We start from the raw sequence: 23,642 nt of genomic DNA, 5'->3' as shown, positions 1-23,642 counted from the left end.
CTCGTGCCCGCGCGCTGGAGGCGGGGCAGGGGCCGGGGCGGGGCGGGGCGATGGCGGGCGGCCAATGGCGGCCGTTGGCCGCGAGCGCGCGCGGAGTGTCGCCATCTTCCCACAATCGCAGAATGAATCAGGTTGGGGAAGAGCTCTGGGATCATTGAATCCAGGCTGTGACCAAACAGCGCCATGCCAACTAGACCATGGCACTGAGTGCCACGTCCAGTCATTTCTTGAATACTTCAAAGGATGGTGACTTTACCATCTCCTTGGACAGTCTACTCACCCTTTCTGTAAAGACTCACCCTGTCTAATTACCCTGTGAAAAAATTCCTCCTAATGTCCAACCTTAAGGTGGCGCATTTTGATACTATGTTCCCTGGTCCTATACCTGGTTGCCTGTGAGCAGATGCCGACTCCCATCTGGGTACAGCCTCCTTTCAGGTAGTTGTAAAGAGTGATAAGGTCCCCCTGAACCTCCTCCAGGCTAAACACCCCCAACTCCTTCAGCTGCTCCTCATGGGATTTGTGCTCTAAACCCTTCAGGGCGGGCTGTGAGGGAGAGGGATCGGCTGGGGCCGTGCGGGGCTGCGATTGCCCTCCGGCTGTCCCACGGCGGGAGCGGCTGCTCCGAAGCCCATACCAGGTACCAGCCCTGCTGCGGCTCAGGAGAGGCGGGCGAGGGTTTCCAGAATTCCCTTGGCCAAAGTAGTTAAGTACGCCTGACAGCCCCCGCCAGCCGCTCTCCCAAAGTCCTCTCCGGACGTGAGTACCAGGCAAAGTCAGTTCAGTCGGCTTTCCTAAACCGAAGCATGTGCGGCAGCAACCCGAGAAAGCTCAGCCGCCTTCTAAATAATAAAAGCTCTTCGAAACACCCGCTCCTCTGTATCCGCTGCGAGGGGGGCTGAGAAGGCGGACAGTGCGGATGCAATACCTATTTGTGCTCCTTCCAGACTGAATCTCTTACTAGTGGAAATTTCCCCCAAGTTTGCAAGCGTTTGTTGTGAACCTAATGCTTTCCCAGAAATCCTTTAACTTGAGAATAGTAATAAGCCCCGTATCTCATTAAAAACAGGAAAGATAGCTATGCTCAAACCCCAGAGCTGCGTTACTGGTTACGGAACGTGCAGCGAGCATTTAGTGACACACTTAACGAGGAACAAGACAGGGGGTGATTCGGTGAGGGGAAACATTCTGAGCATATATCAAGTACAGAGTTATAGACAGCATTCAAAGAAGTGAACACAAGCCGTGGACAGCAGAAACTTAAGGTGTTTGACGTCCATATGTGTTTGGGCTTAAAGGAAAAAAAAGTGCCTGATGGACGTCAAGGGATGACAGCTATTCAGTAAGGACAGGTGACAAACCATCAAAAGACCACTGGTCAAACAGGCAGGACCTGTCTTGAAGAAGGGTTATTTTTGTATAAGGAAAAAAAAAAAAAAAAAAAAGAAAGAAAAACACTAGGGGTCAGTCTTGTTCTAGATCTGAATCTTCCTAGTGTTTCATTTAAAAAGCAGATTTTTATCAACCAAATAATTGGAATTATTTTCTCCTTACAATGGTGTCAAGGATTATGGGATATATATTAGCTGTGTGTGAAGAATGGAGGACAGCAGCAGAAGACAAAGTATTTTTTTTTAGATAAAAATAAGTTGTAAAATAATTTAAGTATGTGGCAGAGGGCTTTTTTTTTCCCCTGACATATTATACTACCATGCATTTGTGTATGTTTAGAAAAGATACCTCCTTTTTAAAGGTGATTTTTATATTTTTTATTAACTTCTAAAACATATGGATCAGACCTAATCACAAAACCACTATAATCAACAGCAAATTCTCAGTAAGTTGAGCTTTTTTTTTTAAGGTTATATTTTGGGGGGAAATACAATGTGTAACAATCTTTCTATTTAATGTATTTTTACTGGATAATTACCTTTGTGTAGATTTTTTTCTGCAATAGAACCCCTGTCTGTTCACGGCCGAGAAGATGCAAACAGGAAGACAAGCAAATCTTTGTGATTCTTGTGGCGTTAAAAACACAGGACATTTATTTTAAGTGAAATAATAATGCAAACTGAATTATTTTTGATTCACATGTTTAGCAGCCTGTTTGTGCCTACCTGCATCTCAGGTCTAAAGAAGAGGACCTTCCCTGGGGAATACCTTATAGTCCGTTACGGTGGATGTCATCCAGGATGTGAGATTTATTTCTTCCAGACTGCTTTAAATATTTCTTCTAGGCTTTGTGTTTACAGGTAGGAATAGAAAATTCATAGTACAAATGATATTTCATGTGTAGGTAAATAACATGCTGAAGTAGGATCACAAATCCTGGCCATGTTTCTGTGATACTAGATACCTTGTTCAACTGATAGAAGTGTTGCTATTGTAGTTTTTACACCTTACCTTTCAGGGCCTTGACTGCACTAATCAGCCTTAACAAGCCCTGACCTGCCTCACCTGAGGCCTGAAGCCACAGCCTTTGCCTGTGGGCCCAGGAATCCATTCCAGCTTCGTCCTGCACCTTCTGTCCCTTTCTGAGTTAACTCTCAGGGCTCAGCAAAGACCAGCTGCTTCCTGAGGGATGGATATAATGACTGACTAGGAGGGCAAGGAGGTAATGAAGGCCCAGAGATTGTAGCCAGTGGGGTTTCACAGCTCTGTCCGGAAAGGAATGATGAAACTGGACCTTGGATGGTGCTCCAGTCTCTGGAGGGCAATGCACTCTCCTCATTCCAGCTTTTTTCCCTTATCTGCCATGGTCTACTTCTGACTCACTGTTCTAGATCCTTTCTCTTTCCTTTGTCAGTCCTGTTATATGAGCAAATACAGTGCCACAGGGTAAGCCAAATTTGCTGTGTGCCAGGGACATTGTGGTAATATTAGATGCAGGACATTGGATAAAAAATGGGTTGCAAAAAATGGAAGTTGATGCTATCCTGTTTGGTGTTTGAGGGCTTTTATATCTGATGTGTCTGGTTGGTTCCAGTTTCCATATTTAAAACATAAGCACAGTAATGTTTCATCCGTAATTAGGCCATCATTATGCAATAGAATTAGAGCTTATGTCCATCTCATTCCTCCAAAACTTGCATATATGTAAGTCAGCTATAAAATTGTATATACGTTTTTGAATAGTTGCTTTTTTTAGTCAATGAGGAAATCAGTAGTCCTTCTGCTCTTTTTGGAATCCTGTCTGGTTTATGAGGTGGGAAGAAATTAAAAATATAAAGTAGTTATATATAATATTTTTATATGTAATTATGTATAACGTGGGTAATTGCCCAAGATGTATCAGTGGCAACACTTTATATTTGTCATTTTTCTTGCACTCAATCCCAAAACAAGTTTTATTGGAAACGGGATAGTGAATCAGGTGAGCAGGATAATTTTTATGAGTCTTCTGACTGTTATTTTTATACTTATTTCCCTTTTTTTTTTTTTTTTCCCTTGTAAAAAAAGGAGAAAATGCTTTCTAAATTCTCTGCTCTGCGGTCAAAAAGCTACTCTAGGACCAAAGTGAATGTAAGTGGAGATCAAAAATGAGGGTGGTGATTTAGGAATTGAATTAGAATCTCACTTAGGGGTGTGTCTTCCTTTGTTGACACAGTAACTTGAGAAGTTTGAAGTCAATTTTAATAATATAGCTTTTTCATTTGAAACATAGAATCACAGGAAGGTTTGAGTTGGCAGGGACCTTGAAGATCATCTAGTTCCTGCTGCCACCCCAGCACCACCAGCAGGGATGCCACCTACTAGCTCAGGTTGCCCAAGGTCCCATCCAATCAGTTCTGACATAACATGACAGTTAATGACTAACTGTATTGTTCTACCATTTTCAAAGGCAAGCTTTATTGGACTGCAAAAGAGCAGTAGAGTGTAATCCAGGGGATCAGTTTAGCTTTGCTCTTGTGTATTAAAAAAAAAAATCTCTCTGAGCTCAGTAGTACCGGTATTCAGACTAAGAGTGAAAGAATTGGGCCGTATTAATTGTGTTCTGGGAAAGCTGTTTGTAATGTGTTAAACAAAGCTGCAAACTTATGTATTAAGCATTTGCAATAGGAATATCTTTTTTTATGTCTTGAAATTTGAGGGTGTGGCTCCTTTAATAGTAGCTAGTCAGGAGATTGCAGAAGTTATATAGTCTGCATATTCAACAAGCAGGAGATATCAAAAATGGAAGGTTTATAGTCTTTTGCTCATGTATGATTTTCATTTTTTTTTTATTAAAAGGAAATTAGTTAATATAGCCAAACCTGTGTACAGTTAATAAAAAACTTATAAAAACTGTAGTGACATGACCACCTTCTCTCACAATTTATTGAAAACTAAGTTAGCAATAATAATTCAAGCAGGAGTGTATGCATTTTCTGGTTATACTTTTGATTTTTATTTTAAACTGTCTTTGCCATCTACTGCCCCAAGTTCACAAACACTCTGTAATCTACTTATGTTCAATGTGATTCTGACAAACCCCGTATTTGTATTCTTGCTTTGTGACATCCTTGTTTTGTCATCTTATTTATAGATCAGTTAGAAGAGAAAAATGTTAAATGCTCATTGAAACATTCTGGCATTATCTGCTGAAATTATGTTATTGAAACTAAGTTGGTTTTTTTTGTTTTCTGAGTAATGGAACTAATGAACTTGAGTCACCTGTAAATTTATGTTCTATTGTTGCATTTTCTGGTGCACAACATCTGATTGAAACTTTTCCGGTGTTTCAAGTATTGCCTGAAGAGTCTTGTCTGGACTAAGAATACTTTACCAGTGACCAATTATGTTCTGCTAAAACATTATTTTGTACCAAAGCCTCAAGTTCTTTCACTCTAATTCCCCAAAATTCATAAACAGCCTGCTTGAAGATATTGCAGTAGTTTATTCATTTTCCAATGTGCCTGAATATCTGTGCTATTCTGCTCTGCTATGCCCATATAGGTGTCTCAAGTCTCTATCCACCCCTGCATCCAGGTCTAGTGTGTCCTCTGCTGTTTAGTAGAACAACCATGAATGTTACTGTCCACCTGTGTGATAACACAGGTAACTTCTTGTAAGTACTTGTAAAAGCTTTTGCCATTTTCTCAATTTTCTTTGTATTTTCACTTAGTTTGTTCTATTTTTGCTGAGGAAACAGTGTGTTAGGACTTTGCTCCAGCCCTTGCTCTTCTTTTGTTTGTCCTAATAAACTTGTCAATTTAGTCAAAACTTTACATATCATTAAATTCCTAGGCTTTTTCTCGAATTGATGAATTGAGAGAAGGTATTATAAAATATTACCCGCGTTAAACTTATGTGTGAGTACATGTCTTGTCAGATGTCAGACAGTTGGTAGTGGCATGTCCTTATGTCCTAGTCACAAAAGAAGTTCCAGCAGCATCTTGGACACTAGTGCCAGTGAATAAAGAAACTGTGCTTTGTCGTTCCTTTGTCCAAGGATCTGTTTCTTGCCTTTTCTTATCAATATTCTTTCTGAGCAAAACACCACTTCCCTGCTTAGCATCTCCCAGCAACTGTGATCATTTTCATTTGTACACTGCATTTCTCAGTCTTCATTTCGTCTCATTCCTGGACTGAAGATTCTTTCTGCCTCTGGAGATTTAGAGTATCTCCTTTTCTCCCAGCAATCAAGGGTTTGGTTTCCCTGTCCCAAGGTCTTATCTTCTTACATCTTTACAATGTTCCTTCTGCCCAGTGCCTTGTAGGCATTCTTCTGCCGTGATCTTTTCCATTTAGGAGTGTTACTCTTAACAGTTCTTTGTCTCTCTTTGCTCTCATCAAAGTTTTTCTGTTTTCCTTCTGCCCTACCATTAACTGACACCAGACAATCCCCCTTCCCAATTCTGATAGTCCTCGGGAAGCTCTTTTTTTAAATCCACTACTAGCAAAGTGGAAGGTTCTCACCCAAGAAGGATGGCAAGTACTGCCAGGAGACCAGACTGGAGAGCTGCCTGCCTTTCCAGGTACGGGCAGCAGGGAAGAAGCAGCCTTCATGGCCCCTCTGGCTGGCTGCAAGTCAGCGGGACCTGAAATGGAGCCCTTGGCAGCTCCCTGGGGTCTCTTGTATTAGCTGCAGTGACACATTAAAGGGGTGTTGGGCAGCTCTTGGCTTCCCTAACCTGTTCTTTCTCCCTTTACCTCTTCTCTACCTCTCTTACTTCACCTTACCTGGCATTCTCCTACTTCTCCTTCTCTTCTAGAGTTGTTTAAACGTGTTCACTAACAATTTTCTTTTCACATAACGCTTCACTGAAGCATTCTCTTAAAAAATCCCATTATCTTAATAGCTTGCTTCTTTTGTTTGTGCTGATTTTTCTGCCTTTTCTGTCCTTTTATTTATTTTACATGTACAAGCCTGATCTCTTTGAAACAGTGTGCACGTTGGCAAAAAAAAAAAAAAAAAAGACCTGTAATACTGTCAGTTTTCTTCAGGCACCTTTCCAGTGCATTTAGTGTAACTGAAGGGAACAGTCTCCTTGGATGAGGCAGGCAGGCTGGATCCTGGACACAGCTCCTGGGCTCAGTTGTGCTCATGTGCCCCTTGGCTCCACTCTGCTTTCAGCACAGCAGCAAAAACTGAGCAAAGATTTTCTTCATCACTTATGGGCCCATCCTGGTTTAGAGAGGATTGCCAAAATAGCAGAGCTTATGAAAGGTGCCAACATTCTCTTCTCAGATGACCTCTGCCATCTTTTGGCAGCTAAAAACGCAGCATGGTTTAATCTTCAGGCAATCTCTACTACAACAGCTCCCTGGCAATGTCTGTGCTACTGCCTCTAGGCTGGCTCAGCGTCTCCAGTGGGGAATTTGTAGCACCCAGCCGCTGGCGTCTTCTCCTGGCGCAAGCTCAACCATTTGAAGAGAAGGGGACGAAAAAAAAAATCCCAATCAGGATGTTTGCACATGCTGATCTCTGCCTGCTCGCCTGGGTGTTTTGCTGAAGGACTGGGACATCTGCAGAGAAGGGAGAGCGGCAGCGGCTGGAGCGTGCCCCGTTCGGGGCTGAAGTTCCTGCAGCGCCGGGGCTGTGAGTGCGCGCAGCCGGGAGGGGCGAGCAGCGGGGCCGGCTTCGCGCTACCCGGAGCGTACATAGACAGACGTGATTAAAATTCAAGCCTAATGGCCTCTGGCATAAACAACATTCAGCAGCCCGGGACTTGCAATGGATCTAAAGCCGCTCGCAGCAGCTCGGCAGAGGAGTGCAATCGGGAAATGCACCTGAAAATGTGCAAGAAGATTGCCCAGCTCACTAAGGTAAGTCTCGCTGCTGCAGTCTTTCCAGGGAGGTGAGGCTGCCCTGGCCAGGGGTGTCGGGGGTGTCTCGGAATTGTCTCCTCTGGTGCCCCTGTCTGAGAGGAGGGAAGAGAAACGGGTCCTCTCTTTTTAGGCTGTTGCCGAGAACATCGGTGTGCACAAACTTCCCTCCAGCTCCCCCGCGGGGGCTACAGCCCATCCGTAGGGATTGCTTTTGTGGCAGACGATGGACACCTCGCACTGAACTGCTCTAATTACCGTGCGACCATAGCGAGAAGGGCTCCAGCTCCGCGAAGACGCGGGGTTTGTCTGGGAGCTGTTGGGAGGGATTGACAGTATCCACTTTTCGTCTAGAATTACGAAGACTGCAAGTAATTTGCATTTTATAGGTTCTCAAGTAATGTTGTTGCAAAGCTACAGCCAATGCGTGGTACTACAGTACAATACTACTCTTTGATGTGCAGCTAATTGTTCCTGATGTGCATAAGAAGAGATACTTTGAATGACATTTACAAAAGACAGGAGCTGGAGAAGAGGCAGGACTAAATTACGTCGTATATGATACTTAAAACTTTTAGTCAATACTGAACTACTCTGTATTTTCCACACTATGTCAAGAAATAAGGAAAATATCTAGGAAATGGTAGTTACCTATTAACCTATTCTTATGCTGCATCTTTATCAGTGAGAAAAACCTGTTTACTACCCTTGTTTACCAATACAGCTTTTACATGTTCTGTAACCTCACTGCAATTGACAGAGACATATAAGCAATGAAAAAACATTGACTAAAAATACAGGCCAAAGAATAAGAAGTCATTCAGGTGTTCAAGTTAGAATGGCTTACTAGTTACAGTGCCATCATTTTCATCTCATGATAACTGTGTGTGATAATGTACATCATGTGTATCAATACATAAACAAGAGCTACCTCTAATTATATATGCTTCCTATTTTTTACTTACTGTACTATATCAATACTTACTTTACAGGTTCTTTGATTATATGTTTGTTTAATAGTATTTGTGCACAGTAGGATCCTTACTTTTTGCCCATATGTTGCAAAATTTTATTGCAGTGGTTTTTCAGATGTCTTTTGCTAAATTTCTACTATTAAAGTATGTGTGGGTTGTTTTCTTTACTTTTAATAGAATTTCCCCTCTAGATGCTTTTCAGTCATCTGAAATAAAGATGATTTATACCTGAAGCTCAAAAAAGTACTTCTGAAAAGCAAATCATTCTGTTTTGGAATGTGGCTTTTAAGAAGCAATTTTCTCTGCAATAACACTATACTTATTGAGAATTCATGGCACAACTGGAATTTAAATCATATGCTTTCCCTTCCGAATTCTGGGTAGACTAATGCAGTACCAGCAGCAAGCATGTAAGAAGCAAAGTCTGACGCCAGATCAGTTGAAAAATAGCTATGTGGGAAATCAGTTATAATAATTTTTGGCCTGGGAATTTTGAGAGCTCCCTTTTAAAGCACTGTTTTCTTGATTATATTACAGTCAGAATGATTATAATAAAATCCCTCCTAAGTTTAAATGCCCCATAGTACTTTCCTTTTTTGTTTCTAACCTAGTATGCAATACTGCTGTGTTGTTGCACAGCTGCAGCTTCCTGTCTCAGTGACTTTAGATTTTCATCAATGAGGAGATAATGATCTCATTACTCATCCACTCAGCGTTGTGCCAGGTGAGATGAATACAAAATGTGTAAATTAGGTATAAGATATAGATCTTCCATTCTGTTTGTTACATAGTCATTAGGGGCCTCCTCCTACTCTTAAAGGCAAAGGAGAAGTGCATAAAGGTATCAACAGGAACCAAACTGGGCAAGGCGATGAGTTTCTATCCTTGCATGTAGTGCTGATTATGTCTTCAGATGTTGGTTGATACAGGGAATCCCAACAGGTAATTTGGACAGAGACTCTGAGAGCTGCTCCCATTCCACTGCCCTGCTATCTCTGGTTTTGAAAAGGTAGAATAGAGGAAGTTTTCATACCTTCAGTCATACATTTTTCTGGTTTGCACATTTTTGACTGTAGCAGCAAAAGATACAAACTTTTAGCAATGTTTTGTTTGCTTTCGGCCACAGATTACTGGTTTTTGTAGCTCACTTCTCTTGAAATGAGTGTATTTGTATGGTATTCGATTGTAGCAGAATGCATGACTGTGTAGTAGTAATTAAGTAATACCAGAAATGAAGTTCAAACTCCTCCATCAGGCGCTGGACCCGTGGCATGCTGTGTCATGCTTCCCAGTTCTTTGTATTTCTGTATCTGTTTAGCAATAACATGGAGTTTAAGAAGCATGGTGACTTTTGTAAGACGCTTTGAGTGTCACTCCCTGCTGCTTCAAGCTATGGATTTCTGACATCTACTGGTTATTAACAGGGTTTTCATGTGCTTATAGTTTCTCCAGATAGTCCTTTTCACTTGAAACAGGATGAGAAATTCGAATGAACTCTTGAAGAGGAGTGTTGAGGAAAGTGGATCAGCTTTCATTAACAAAGGCAGTTTGGACACAGCCGACAAGAACTAGATATACTGCAGATATCCTTGCTATTCAGGCTTCTTTTCAAACCTCTGCCAGTGGGGCTCAAACCAAATCTGCTGTTCTGGACTGAGTTCTGAAACCAAGCCTAATATGAATAACTAGGAAGGTGATGGTAGCTGCTGATCAGAGAGCTACCTAAGCCACAAACTAGTTCTGTTTCCTTCTTAGAAACAAATTCCTGGATACCAATAGAGGGGTATTTTTTAATGAGAGAAGACAGTTATTCTCAAATACTTTTTTTCCTTCAGGGTTCATCTGACTCTATGTTGTGAATTTGGGAGCCTTGTTGTAAGAAGCACTTTTTAAATTGCAGTATTACTGGTCAAGTAGACTGTTACTGAACAAAAAGTCACGTAGTCTGGCAAGAATTTTGTGTATATATGTTGTATACTGTGAGTTGTAACAGAGGAAGAGAGTGCTCATGCAAGGAAAAGTTAATTGCTAGTAAAACACATGAACCCTCTTTTTCCTTCAGGGGAAAGAAATGTCAAAGGGAAGCAAGTGTGTTCCTCTTGTAGAAGCACCAGCACAGGCAGATGTTCCTTAATGACTCTGTGTGGAGCAGTTCAAAATGTTACATATTCTGACTGCCTATCACCAGCAGTGACTAGGAGGTTTAGCCCCTCAGCTCAGTCAGCAAGATAGAAAATATGACCATTATTTTATAAGCTGCAGTGGAAAATCAGCCAGAAAAGCAAAACCCACTTTCCTTAGTTGTTTAAGGGAGGGATGGCTGATTTTGCACAAAATGTATGCTCATATTTAGTTCTGTTAGCTTCACTCTTGTGGGCAGAAATTTACGGAAGAATTAGCAGGTGACCTGGTGCGTGTGTGAGGGCATAGACTGTTTACACCACTTCAGTGTCTTGTAGCAGGGCTGTATATTAGAACTTTAACCTTTCCTGATTTATTTGCCATAAAGCTATCAGCCATTTTTTGGGTTTAGAAGTGAAATATGATCAAGTTATAATGGTTTATTCTGGAAGCACGTAACAGCTGGGTAACCCTTAACAGAGCACTTCTGTGGTCTATTCATGTTCGTGTTGAAATATGTTGCCTTTTTCACATAGTTTAAGTTTATTGACCTTGTTTACTGTGATGTGTTAATGGTACTTAGTGACCAATGCTTACAGTGGTTCAGCTGTTCTGCAGTTAGTTATTATGCTACCAGAGCTCTCCTGTGTGCTTGAGGCTTTTTGATCTCAGGTCTCTAGAGAGGTATTCAACATTCTACAGAAATGAAGCAAAATAGAATAGAATAAAAACTAGGATCATGGTTTTGGAGCAGCAGTATTTTTCCTTTGCGCAAGGAATATAAAAAATTATTTCCATGTAGGCAAATAGAGAGAATCTATTTATAAAACTGCTTAAATTATGTGCTAACAAGACCAAAAAAATCAGCTATCAATAGCCCCAGGTACTTTATGATATATTTGTTTTCATTATTTTTGTGTACTATTTGCTATCAGGATTTCAAAGCTAGCATTATTTTTGCCTATGAGGTGACAAGAATGTGCAGGCTAAAATTCCTTAACTTGTCACCACTGTGTTTTTCCTTACAGAAAGTTCCTCCCTTAAAGAAAATCCTGGATTATTAAATGCATGTGCAATGTCATAAAATTGTGTTGATCAGCTGGTCAAAAACAGTATTACAGCTATGCTTCTATTAGGAAAAAATCTAGTATCTTGTTTGGATGGGTAGAAGCTATCATTTAAATGAATCCAAGGTATAAGAATGACATCTATGTATGGAATTACTTCCCTATCATACAAATTTGGCACTAATTGTACCAGGTTTGCAGAAAATCTGATGGTCTTAGTAATTGACAACTCAAGACTAATTTATAATGGAGAGTACATAATAAATTCAAGTTTCTTTATCGAAGAATCCTAGTTAATGTTTATATACAACATGTTTTGCATATTATTAGTATGCAAATTACAGGCAATAGGTAATAAATATCTAAGAGAAGAAAATTGCAAGCTTATAGCTTTTTCGTCTTCTTTCTTTTTTTTATGGTAATATTTAAAAGTACCTTTTTCAGTGACACTATAATAGTACCCCTCTCTTAATATTTCCTTTAACCAGTACGTACATGCCAATGTTTTACAATTGCGAAAATTATACCCAAATTAGAAGTTAGTGCCAAGTCAGTTGAAGACATTCTTATGTAAACATTCTGAGATTTTTTTTAGGCTTTTGAACACTCCAGCATTGAATATTGTATATAAAGTCCTTTTTTTCCATGAAGTATCATGTTCTTTTCCCCCCACCCCCAGCAGTCACGTCCTCATTAGTTAAAAGAGTGTCTATGTTTTATTAAAACAGCTGTAACACTGAGGTAGAACTCCCTCTGTTGCCACCTCTACAGTCACATCTTAACATGTTAAGTGTCTCACTGTTTTTCCTGCCTGTACACAACCACACTGTTTTTAGTCTGGTTCTGAAAACTACTGTTCTTTTAAGTAGGAACCGACAGGCGTGTGAGTTTTGGGGTTTTTTTTGGGCTTGTGCTTAAAGCTGGCAGGAAGTCTGTGAATGTATTTAGTGCAGTACCAAGTCTGAGTTAATTTATCCAACCCCCGAGTGGGGCACAATAGCTCCAAATTCGCTGTGCTAGTTCAAACTTGGCATTTTACTTAATGTATATTCATTTGTCTTCCAAAGCTTGGAGACAGCAGAACACACATAACTATTACTGAGGAAACAGTGTCTTTATTTCTTAAAGAAACTACAAACTGACTGTCTACTTTCAAATAGGGATTTTTTTTTTTTTTCTTTTTTTCTTAAGATAATGACCTGGGTGAAATTCTTCTGAAGGAAGATTATATGTTTTAATGTGGCTGTCACTCAGAACTTTGTCTGACTTGATTTTTAGGCACTTAAAATACAGCTTTAACTTCAAACAGGTTACTACCAGAGAAGTCTTCTGTTTTAATTATCTTTGGAAGCTACAGCATCCAGCTATGCCTAACCACTGACTGGTTGTAACTATATAACCCTCTTAGAGCATTATAGAAGAGCTACCTTTAAATATAAGTATGAGACTACAGTTAATTGTTTTACTTTTTTTCATTCAGCAAGAGACATCTACTAGAATTTGATAACAAAGCTGGTAGGAACTATAGCTAGTACTTTTATATGTTTTTACTAAATGCTGATATACCTTAGTATTTCATAAGAATAATGAATTGTCTGTAGACTATAGGACATTGCAATGCAACTTGGTACATTGCCATTACACTCTCTGCAGACTGCTTCCACTTTTTCTGCTGATAAATGGTGGTTAAACCTTCTTGGTTTTGTGATCATTGATGCAATCCCAGAAGGTGTCCCACATATGCTTAATAAGAATATCTTCCTGGAATGGGAATGTGAGTAGTGGCTGTATTCAATCTAGCTTCATTTTACTGTTACAAATGTTTGTGTAAAAATGTCCTGGATACACAAGTAATAGTGTAGTATTATGATGTGTATTGTTATGTAGCCCTTTAGCTTCATAACACTGTGTTGACTTGGGCTCCAGTGACGCTGCTTTGAAAGTGAGGAGAAAAATGAAAAGAAAAATATCTTTTTAAAATATTTTTTAAAAAACACTTTGATTCTGATGGTGCCCAGAGAGTTACAGGAATATGACATGCATCTGGTGCTCTTGCCTAAAGTGTTTTCATTGCCTGCGTTGATCTGTGAGATTTTCCAAAGATTGGCAGAGTATCTTAATCCTTCCTAGCCCTAACTAGATTTTTATTCAATACATTTTACAATCACTTCTTGAATCCCTGTGATCTTTTAGTTGAATTTGCTTACAGCAGCAAGAACTTCAATCTTGGTGCCAGCAAGAACTGGTGTTATAAATTCATAGATACCTGAGGGTTCTGGTGGTTTCTTTTCTTAATTAGCAAAGTATCTAGAATGTATAAAGAAATCTTTTAAATTTTAAAAAATCCTCTCTGAGAATGCAAACTACAGGAGAGTAAGAATTTGATCCAATCTGTGTAATGCTTTAGTTTGGATTAGGAAGAAACAAGACTCATTTTATCTATGTTTATCACAGGTCTACATGAAGGGCAAAACTTGCAATGAACACTGTGTTTTAAATAAATTATAGTATTTGTCTCTACAAAAATATGTATTTGTTTGGGAAAAATCTATTTCACCTCAAGCTGTAATTAAATCAACAGCTCTACAGTTTATATTTTCAAGACTTCCAAATTCTACTATATTTAAATTAAATACTTGGTAAAATGGGAATCAAGTGAGAGCTTACTTGACAAGTCTCTTTGGGTACTGTATTTCTTGTAAAATTGGACAATGTTACTTTACCTTAATCTGCAAATCAGAAAGGTGTTTTGGAAGCATAAAATTTCAGGTAAATATCTAGAATAATTTAAAAAACCAACCAAACAAAACTTTTGAAAGCACTGAATATATGTCTGCCATTTAGACTCGTTAAAGTTCTTTAAAAGTCTGGGATGTAATGAAACATTTCACAAAATAGAGTGTTATTTTGGCAAATGAGTTTTATCACCACTGTACTTAAATCTGGTTGATGAGATGGATTAACTCCTATTTTTGAAGCATAATAGAGATCAAACTTCTATGAGTTTTAGATAGGTTTATATCCTAGAAGAGCTTGATATGCAACAAAAACCAGAGCTAAATTATCAGTGATTTTCATGCAAATGAGGTCTTCGTTCCCCTTCTACTTACACAGAATTGGCGACTTCACTTGTGTACTAAAAATTCAACTGGTCTACAGTGACAACAATGGACAGAGGACATAGATATAAATGTGTCAGAGAGATCCTCTACTTCTTGCACTTTATACATCTGAAAGAGCTTCCCAAGATAGAGTTGAACTTGTCCAAGACTGTAATAGCCTAAGATTTACAGGGATATGTGAGATCTTAAGGAGTTAAGCAAGCATTTCACCAAGACAGAGCCTGCAAAATGTGAAGAGAAAGATCTCTGGAATCAAACGATTTGGCCTTTCTGCTTGCCTACATACGTGTGTGTGTTTATTGACATTGATTTTTCAGTGTCCAAGCATGATCTTTTCAAGTGTTTTCATCTAGTTCTGTGGTTTTTAATAGATAGACATTTGACCTAATTTAGCTTTTACTGAAAAGTTATGTGATCCTCTGACAACATTTGAATACAGCTCAACCTGATAAATATGCTCAAGATGAATTCGAATCACCTCACGGATAACAAAGTAGAAATATATTTCATGTAAATGTTATGCTGACTGATTTTATTTATTCTAGCTCTTAATTGCATACAGAATCTCCAAAAAATAATAATGTGTTTTGAAAAATTATTTCAAGTATATGTAGAAAAGGATTTTGACATATAAGATACAACATGAGCCAGGAGCTGTAAAAAAGATTTACAATATCATAATGTAGGGAGGCAGATACTACAAAGATCTGGGCTAGATCTTGCATCGTCTCACATAGTAGGTAATGACCTGGAAGTAAAAATAAACAACACATTAAAATTAATAGATTTTACTAATTGAAAGAGAGTCATAAACATCTAAACAAAATGGAAGGAAATAAGGAATTTAGATGGAAGATAAAATAAACTGCATTCAGTTAATAAACACCCAGTATCTGTTTTGGTTTGTAAATTGTTGGTAAAACAGCATGAAATGGGTATATAGAAATGGAGTCAGTATGAAGTGAGACACTAGTGCAGGATAGAGAAACCCCAGAGAACAGGCAATTTATCAGTTTCAGCCTCTGATATGAAAACTCTTTTCCCTTTGCATGGGACTCTCAGCTCTGTAGAAGAAGGGAGAGCTGGAAGTGGGATATGCAAAAGAGATATAAACCCATGAAGCAATTTCACTTCTGTTCCCCGATTTAGACATCTGTGTTGGGAAAGAAAATATTGTCCTTTGGAGGAACCTGTCTTTCTCCTTTGACTAACCTGGATTAGATGTGTGATGATGCAATGGACGATGTTGGGTGAGATGAATCCCCTCTTGTATGCAGGAAACATCTTCCTGAGAATGAAACAAGTAGAGTTTCTCCAGTCATCTCCTTGCAGTAATTACTAGTGGCCTCCTCAGACCTCCTTCTGTGGTAGCTGTTTTTCAGAACCACCAGTTTCTCTCAGAATTTCCATGTCAGATCTGGAGAAGTCTTTAATGTTTCCTTAACTGTTTAGGAGGAGCTATTTCTTGCCATGCTGATGAGGCACTGCTTACAACCAGTCATAGCAGATGGATTTGTGACCAGTGTAAAGAGAAGGGATTAAAGTTGAGTCGGTTTTATTGAACAGTTCCAGAAGCAATTTCAGCAGCAAACTGCCTGTGATTTTCCCAGCAGAGGAGTCTCTTTCTAGAATTAACTTCTGTGATTCTACAATATATTTTTGTTTTGCTGAAATTGTTGGGATGTAGCATTGGTGCCCAATACGTTGTTTCTATACAGATAGCACAAAAAGTTGTTAGACAAACAAATTCAGTAATTCTGGAGACATTTTTGGGGTTTGTACAACACAGATTAGACTTGTGACACTTATTGCAGTCAAGACACTTATTGGACTCCTAATTAACTTTTGCGATTCTACAGCCTATTTTTCCTTTCCTGAAATTATTGGTGCCTTTTTTGGCACCTGCTCTGCTTGTGGAAATATTCTTGCAATATAGTTTTACCTTCCTAATTCTTAAATTGCCTGGCAATTATTCTGTTTAGCTTATTAGAAACTGTAAAATACAGATGAGGGACAGCTGGATGTCTCTTTAGTAAAATTTAGGCCAGAGCTCATTTTATGTTAGATGACACTTGAGAGATTGAGTGCAATACATAAACCACTAAACTACGATTTTCTGTGCTCAGTATTACACTACACTAAGCAGAAAAATAAGGTAAAAAAATGGGACCAAATAAATGTACCTGTGTTATTTTCTTGTATTAGATTTAAACTAAAGGGGGGAGGGAAGCAAAAGGAGTGGCAGAAAAAGTCAAAAACTGTGCCAAAATATATTAGAAACTTGTAGACATTTTATGCTTATACTTTCTTGATACATTTTAGTATTTCATTGTATTTTTTGGACTGACTGTAATACATGGTACGTGTAGGAAAAGGGGCAACATATTCAAATTTGAAGAATGTAAGATCAACTTGCCCTCCTCTACTGTGTATCTCTAGATAAGGAAAGCCTGTGGGGCATTCAGGAGGGTGACACACTGCACCATGAGCTTCTGCCCAAAAGACATCAGATCATCTAAACACAGGCGGATCTCATACAGAGCCATTGGCTACCTCTGTGCTGCACCACATCACCCTTCTGGGGTCTGAAGGGCTTTATTATCATGGATGCAAGGATATAGATTTACCTTGAAATAAAAGAGAACCCTCTGGAGCAAAATCCTATTTTATTATAGTAATTAGGGTTCATTCTGGTGCAAGATACCAGCAATACACCTCTTCTGAAACACTTTGGGATGTTTGGAGTGACAATTGTTTTAAAGCTTTTCTTATACTACACGACACTACATATGTGTTTATGTTATCAACAGTTGCTGTAAGTATTTGGATGCATGAAATTATTCCTGTGATTTCAGGGAACCACAGAGAATGCAAGGAGAGAGGTGAGACTTAGTTCTTTAGGTCCCAGGTCATACCTTAGAGCAGTATCATTTATAATTTATCACCTATGTATGAAATCAGCTTAGGTGTAAAACTGGATCAGCACTGTAGGTAATCATAGCCTAGGCCTGTACCTTAATTAAAAGACGTTATTCTTCAGTGTTAGAACATGGGAGACAGGTTAGAGTATTAATTAATTAATAAATTGTGGGAGATGGGTTTATTTTCTAGAAAGCCTTTACAGTTGGTGACAAAGGAGGCTAAGGCATAGAGGAGCCATTTGTTTAAATAACCAAAGCTGATTTTGATAATTTCTCTGTCCTTTGCTTTTAAAGAGACCATTTAAGGCTGACATGTTTATCAGTACCTCACTTTGCTTTGGTCTGGTTGGCAAGTAGACAAAGGTGAGCTCAAAGAAACAAATTCACCTGCTAGTGAAGACAAGATGCTGCTGCTACTAGTGAAAAGGAGATGATGCATAGAGTCAGCTGGCATCAGTTAGCCTCTAAAAAACTTCCTCCTCAGTAATAGAAGTTTGTCTCCTTCCCTGCTTTGTGTTGAGTGCTGCTGGGAGTACCCTTTGGCATCCCCATCCAGGGCCTTTTCTCATTCTTTTGTTTCTTTTTTTTTTTTTTTTTTTTGCTTTTAACCCTTTTTTTTTTGTCAGGAGGGCTTTGTGTCTACTAGCTTGGGCCTGAAGGAAGAACACTTACGATCATTTGCTTTTCTTCGATTCCTCTTAACGTCCTCACTCCTCACCTTCCGCACCAAATTGTTCTACTTCCTATTCAGCTAGAAAAGCAACCTGCTAGAACCATTTTTTTCATTATGATAGTCAGGTTCCTCTAAGAATAGTATTTAACACTACTGTAGGAAGAGAATCTTTTTTTATTTCAGTGCTTTAGCTCTGTCTTCACTGTTGAGGTGCAGTTGAATGTTTCCTTTTTTTTTTTTTCCTTGTTTGTTTGTTATTTTACATCACCATAAGGAAAATGAGAAAGGAAATGTTGTTTAGATTTACAGCATTTGGAGGATAAAATGGGACAAATAAGAATTATTTGCATTCACTGCACTCTTCATATTCGAGTCTACGTGTGTAATAGTGTTTCTACCAACCTGCCATACAACACTCAGGTGCTATAAATTCAATAGTGTTTCCCAATCCATTTGGTTTTGGAGAACTGTAAGGAGGCAGAAGCCATTGGTATTATGCTAATGCCTCCAAGAGCAGTGATGTGCTCTTTTCATTTGAAAGCTATTCTATCTGTACTGTCAAACAATCAGTTTTAGAGCTGCTTATTGAAAGCTGTTTATCAACACAACTGTTAAGAGATTTATACATTAGTGTACATTAGTGTACACTCACAAGGCACAGGTCTGGAATAATTTTTCAGTATTTTTCCTTTCAGCACATAAAGCACCGGATTCATCTCGTATAACTGCAGTCTTCAAAATGAGGTATCTGGAATAGGAATATAGTAGCTGTATTCAGTAGGGAGTGAAAGGCTTGTGTGAAGGGCTTAAATTTCATAAAGTACAGAGCAGCAGCTGTCTCAAAATTAAATCTTTTAAGAAGGTTAAGATATGGAAGAGTCAGTTTCAGCACTCAAGCTTGAAGATTAAATTTAAGGGCATGCAGGTCAAAATGCTTCATTGTGGTTCTAGCCACTACTGAACAGTGTGCAGGAATAATAGGTGGGGCAGGGAGCCCAGTTTCTTCCATTGTTTTAGATAACTCACTTAACATGCTGGTGGTAGTCTAATGCTTAGTGGAATTTGAGAAACCTGTATGAGAGAGTCAGATTTTAGAGGCAACCTGAACACAACATAGTATGAGACAGGCCATGGTGATTTACTAGATAAATTTATCATTGAGTGAAAGACTGAGTCACAAAAGCTAGATGTTCATTTCTGTTTTACTGGTGGAATGAAATATAGAAATATGATCATCAGCATCTGGCCTAGTTAACTGAAGAGTTGCCCAACCTAATTACTGGTCACTGGAAAAAAAAAAAGTGTGGAAAACGTGGGCAAGACTAATCTTCCTGGAGTCTTAATGTCTGTCTCCTGAATTGATAAGAGCTGTTCATGGAGTGATTTTAGTTAGTGATATGAAGAAATCTGCTCAGTATACTGTAACTATTTCCATTTCAAAGGAAAATGGTTAAAAATAACAGAGAAGAATTAATGGCTTGTAATCTAAGGCCCCAGAATATACCTATCTAAATGTAGATAATAACTTCTTATCTCATATACTTCTGAAAGATGATGCTGTTACTCTATTTTGTCAAATGTTTATCCAGAAATATATTCAGACCATGTTTTGTATTTGTGACTTTTTAAGGCTTCTGTACCTAATTCATTACAGCCAGGGAGGAAGTTGACTACTCACAAGATATATTAGTGTGTTTGCTTTCATTTATGGTTGATTGAAATTCAATATGTTATTCATATACAGATAGCACAAAAAGTGGTAGGACATAGATAAACAAATTCAATAATTCTGAAGACATCTTCGGGACTTATATAACACATTGCAGGCTTCTGACACTTATTCTGGTCAAGACACTTATTGGACTCTCAATTGAGACTTGCCCTGATGAAGGCTTGAAGATTATAGGGCTGCAATTCTAGCATAATTGTGACCTTGTTTCTGTATTTATTTATTTATCTACTTACTTAAGGCTACGATTTTCTTAAACACTGTCTAAAAATCTTTTGATTAACTTCTGTGGGCTCAGGCCAGACTGAAAATGTCTGTCAAACTTGTGTAAAGATTCCAAACCTATTTTTTTAGGGCAGTAATTTATCCCTAAAAACCCCTAACCAACCAAGCAAGTGGAAAACCTTCTTACATAATGTGTTGTTCTCCTTGAGTTAGATAACTACGTCCAGTAGAAACTGGATTAGCCCCCATATGTCTTAGTGGAGATCTGAAAAGACAAGCATGTGTCTTTTCAAGGCAGTTACTTGTTGTGCAATTATGTGTAGCTGTCCTGTAAATTTAACATGGACATTTACTCTTCATTTCAGACTACCATGGGCTTTTAATTGCATTTTATTTTTGAAAAAATAGTAGGGTGCTTGTACAACAGCTTCTATGAGAGATATTTGGTGTATGTTGTGGTAAAAGATGAAGCCTGCTTAGGGTAATAATGTCTTACAGTCGTGAAAATTATTATTCTGCATTTTTTAAAAGAAAATAAAACATTACAGGGTTTAAATCAGTTGTTTGGAAAAATTACTTATTGTCATCAGAGAGTCGCTTGGATCTGCTAAAAGCTGTTTTGAGATTTATAGCTGTTACTGAAATGATGGGGAAAAACCCTGAAACGCATTGCCTGAACACTTCCCAGAATCAAGTCAAAAGATGCTTGCAGTCAGGTAATACCTACCCTGAATGCTGACCAAACGAACTTGTCAGGAATGTGACTTCCAGGAGTGCATCTTCCATGGTGTTTTGACTGGAGCCAGGAGTGCAGAATTTAATCTGCTTTTCATACTTTCATTTACATCACAAAGTGATTTTGGTCCACGTGAACTGGATGTCAGGACCTCAGGTTTCACTGTTCAGATTTGCCACCACTTTGTCATGCTAAAGGCAATGTGGCCTTTAGTAGTCCTGCTGCACTGAAGGACAGATGAACTGGACTTCAAGTAAGGAGTCGGTTAGCTAGACAAGGGACCCAACTTCCTTCCTTGTATTAGAGATCAAACTAGTGACATGAAGGGACAACTTACCTAGAATAAAAAAGAAATTTCTGACAAAAAGTGATAAAAAATACTGTTTGTCACAGTATTGTGTTCCTTTCTTATAAGGTTTTGCAGTTTATAATTGTCCCTTCTGTTCCTAGCGGAAAAAAGCCCCAAAAACAACACAAAGAGCCACCACCACAAAAAAAAATATTGATCTATAGTAGTAATTCTCTTTTAGTGTTTAACACCTTGATAAATACAGTAACTGGATTAATAGCTACTGTTCACAAGATAACTTACTTTTCTATTTTTCTTGTTTGATAGGTGATATATGCCCTGAATACGAAGAATGATGAACATGAGGACAGTATACAGGCTCTGAGAGACGCTCATGAAGAAGAAATTCAGAATATTCTTGCTGAGACAAGAGAAACGATTCTCCAGTGTAAAAGCAAAGTTGAAGAAGAACAGTTACTGAGAAAGCATATTCAGGCCCTTGAAATTTCAGTAGCACAACACAAGAGATTGAAGGAAGAAGCCTTGGCAGAGTTAAGATTGTGTAAAAAGCAAGCAGAAGTGAAAGAGTCAAGAATAAAAGTGAAACAAGCACCGACGGGCCTTTCTACAGACACAGTAGATACCAATGCAGGCTTTGAAAACAAACTTCTACATTTAAATCAGGAGTTTGATGTACTGCTAAATGAATGCAAAGCATTTAGAAGAGAAAGTCTAGATACAAAATTAAATTTAGATGAAAAATGTAGTGTGGAAAGACACACCGTAATAAACGAGATGGAAAACCTGAAGAGCAAGAACCAGAAAGCAACTGAAGAATATACTCAGAAAACAAGCAAACTGCAAGCCCCTTATGAGACAGAAAAAGAGACTTTGAAAAACGCTATGCAGCAATCTGTGATAGAAACAAACTGTCAGCAAAAAGAAACAGAGCAAAAGAAGAGCTCAGAGACTGAGGAAGGTTTTTTGCTGCAGCAGGTAAAGAAGCTGGAAACAGACCTAGAGGAGAAATGCCAGAAGATAAATGAGAGGAGGAAGCATTCCCAGAAGCTGAAGGAGAGAATACAGGTAGAGTATGAGACTGCAATCCCTATCTCTGCCTGAGAAAGTGAAAATTATCAATTCTTTAAAGTTTGGGAGAGGAGGGTATTTTAAATATCATGTTGATTCAAATGCTTTTTAAGCAATAAAGCAATTTTAGAGGCTTAGAAAGGAGATAGGATATAATGCTCACAGCTTTAAAGAGTTACGGTGATTAGTAACTCATTAGGAGAACACTTTGAACACTAGACTGTATTCCCTGAGGGACCCGTGAGGTAAAATTTATCTGTTGGCTGAACAGAATTTTACCTTTCCTGCCCAGAAATGTGACGAGAACAGCAAGCAGGCACTACTACGACCAATGAGTGTTTACGGAGTACCTCCTCCTTTTTCCTTGTGGTTGCAAATAGCTCAGTGCATGGATATGAACAGGGTTAGATAAGAGACCTGAGCTGGCAGTTTAGGAATCAAGTGCTTTGTTTGTATGACTCTTGCAGCAGTGGCTTGTACCAAGTGCCATTTAATGAAGTGTTCTTTACACTTGTGAAGTTTCATGTGCTGAGCCATGAGACTTTTGCCTTTAGTTCTCACCTTGCACTTTGCCTGCCTACCCTCACTGCTGTGTATCTCACACATTTGCAGCACAGCTCTGCAGACTCTTCCTGGTTGCATCATGTGTCAGATGCAGTCTCAGAGGTTGGCATGTCATGGGCAATCTGCCAAACAGCTGCTTTTGGTACATGAGGTCAGAGTTCAGGAGAGATGCTGATGAACAGTGCTGAAATTGGAGCACCAAGCCATGCTCTGTCCTTAACAGTTCAACTTCCTTCTGATACTTTTAGTCCTTTACATCACATAAACTCACCTACCAGACATGCCCCCAGCCCTATGTCAGCAATCTTGCATATTAGATAAGAAAACACCTTGAAGGTCTAGACTTGGAGTATCACAAAATAACAAGAATTGTTCCCTAATGGGAGAGAAGATTTACTTCCTTTAGACAAAGAGAGCCCCAGAATTCTGCAGATAGCAGGGTCAGCCCAGTCAGCTGTGTTCTTCCAAGACAGCTCTTAAATGTTTTCACCATCTGCCCTCACATCTTGCTTGCCACTATCACTTTGCTGATGATGCAGAGTTCTGATCTACTTCTTTGAGGATGTTGTTAGAGGGAGTTCAGCCTTCAATACAGGTACTGCCTCTTTGTTTTACAAGATCAGAGGATGAATTGAATACACTTTCCCCAACATGATTCAGATTTCATTGTCTCAGTGTGTAGATCTGTAGCAGAACAACCTCTATCTTTTACAGAAAAGTGGAGAGGATACAATGAATGGCAGAGGTGCAGATAAGCCCTTTTTTTAAATTGAGTCAATCTGTAATATCTGTTTCAATACTAAAAAGTATCCTGGCTCTGTAGAAGTTGGAAGCATTAGAGGGGAAGAGAGAAAGGAAGATTTTGATTTATTTTTTGTGGGTGC

At 38.9% G+C, this 23,642-nt stretch overlaps 1 protein-coding gene across 6 annotated transcripts in view; it reads left to right on the top strand.

Annotated features, from left to right (window-relative positions):
• Nucleotides 1-6,446: 6,446 nt before the first annotated feature.
• The window catches only part of FAM184B (family with sequence similarity 184 member B), a 39,661-nt gene continuing 22,465 nt past the window's right edge, over nucleotides 6,447-23,642 (top strand). For 4 of the 6 annotated variants that reach the window (XM_032109849.1, XM_032109848.1, XM_032109846.1 and 1 more), the window contains exons 1-2: nucleotides 6,449-7,248; nucleotides 21,433-22,191. In XM_032109849.1, coding sequence (XP_031965740.1) covers nucleotides 7,114-7,248; nucleotides 21,433-22,191 — 894 coding nt within the window. In that variant the 5' untranslated portion in view covers nucleotides 6,449-7,113. Of the gene's footprint in view, nucleotides 7,249-21,432; nucleotides 22,192-23,642 lie in introns of all 6 variants that reach the window. The other 2 variants (XM_032109850.1, XM_032109847.1) reach the window with 2 other exon arrangements.

Source organism: Corvus moneduloides, chromosome 5 (assembly GCF_009650955.1).
Source record: "Corvus moneduloides isolate bCorMon1 chromosome 5, bCorMon1.pri, whole genome shotgun sequence".
Taxonomy (NCBI): Eukaryota; Metazoa; Chordata; class Aves; order Passeriformes; family Corvidae; genus Corvus; species Corvus moneduloides.
The sequence above is the reverse complement of the archived record's forward strand: the minus strand, read 5'-3'. Positions and strand labels throughout refer to the sequence as shown.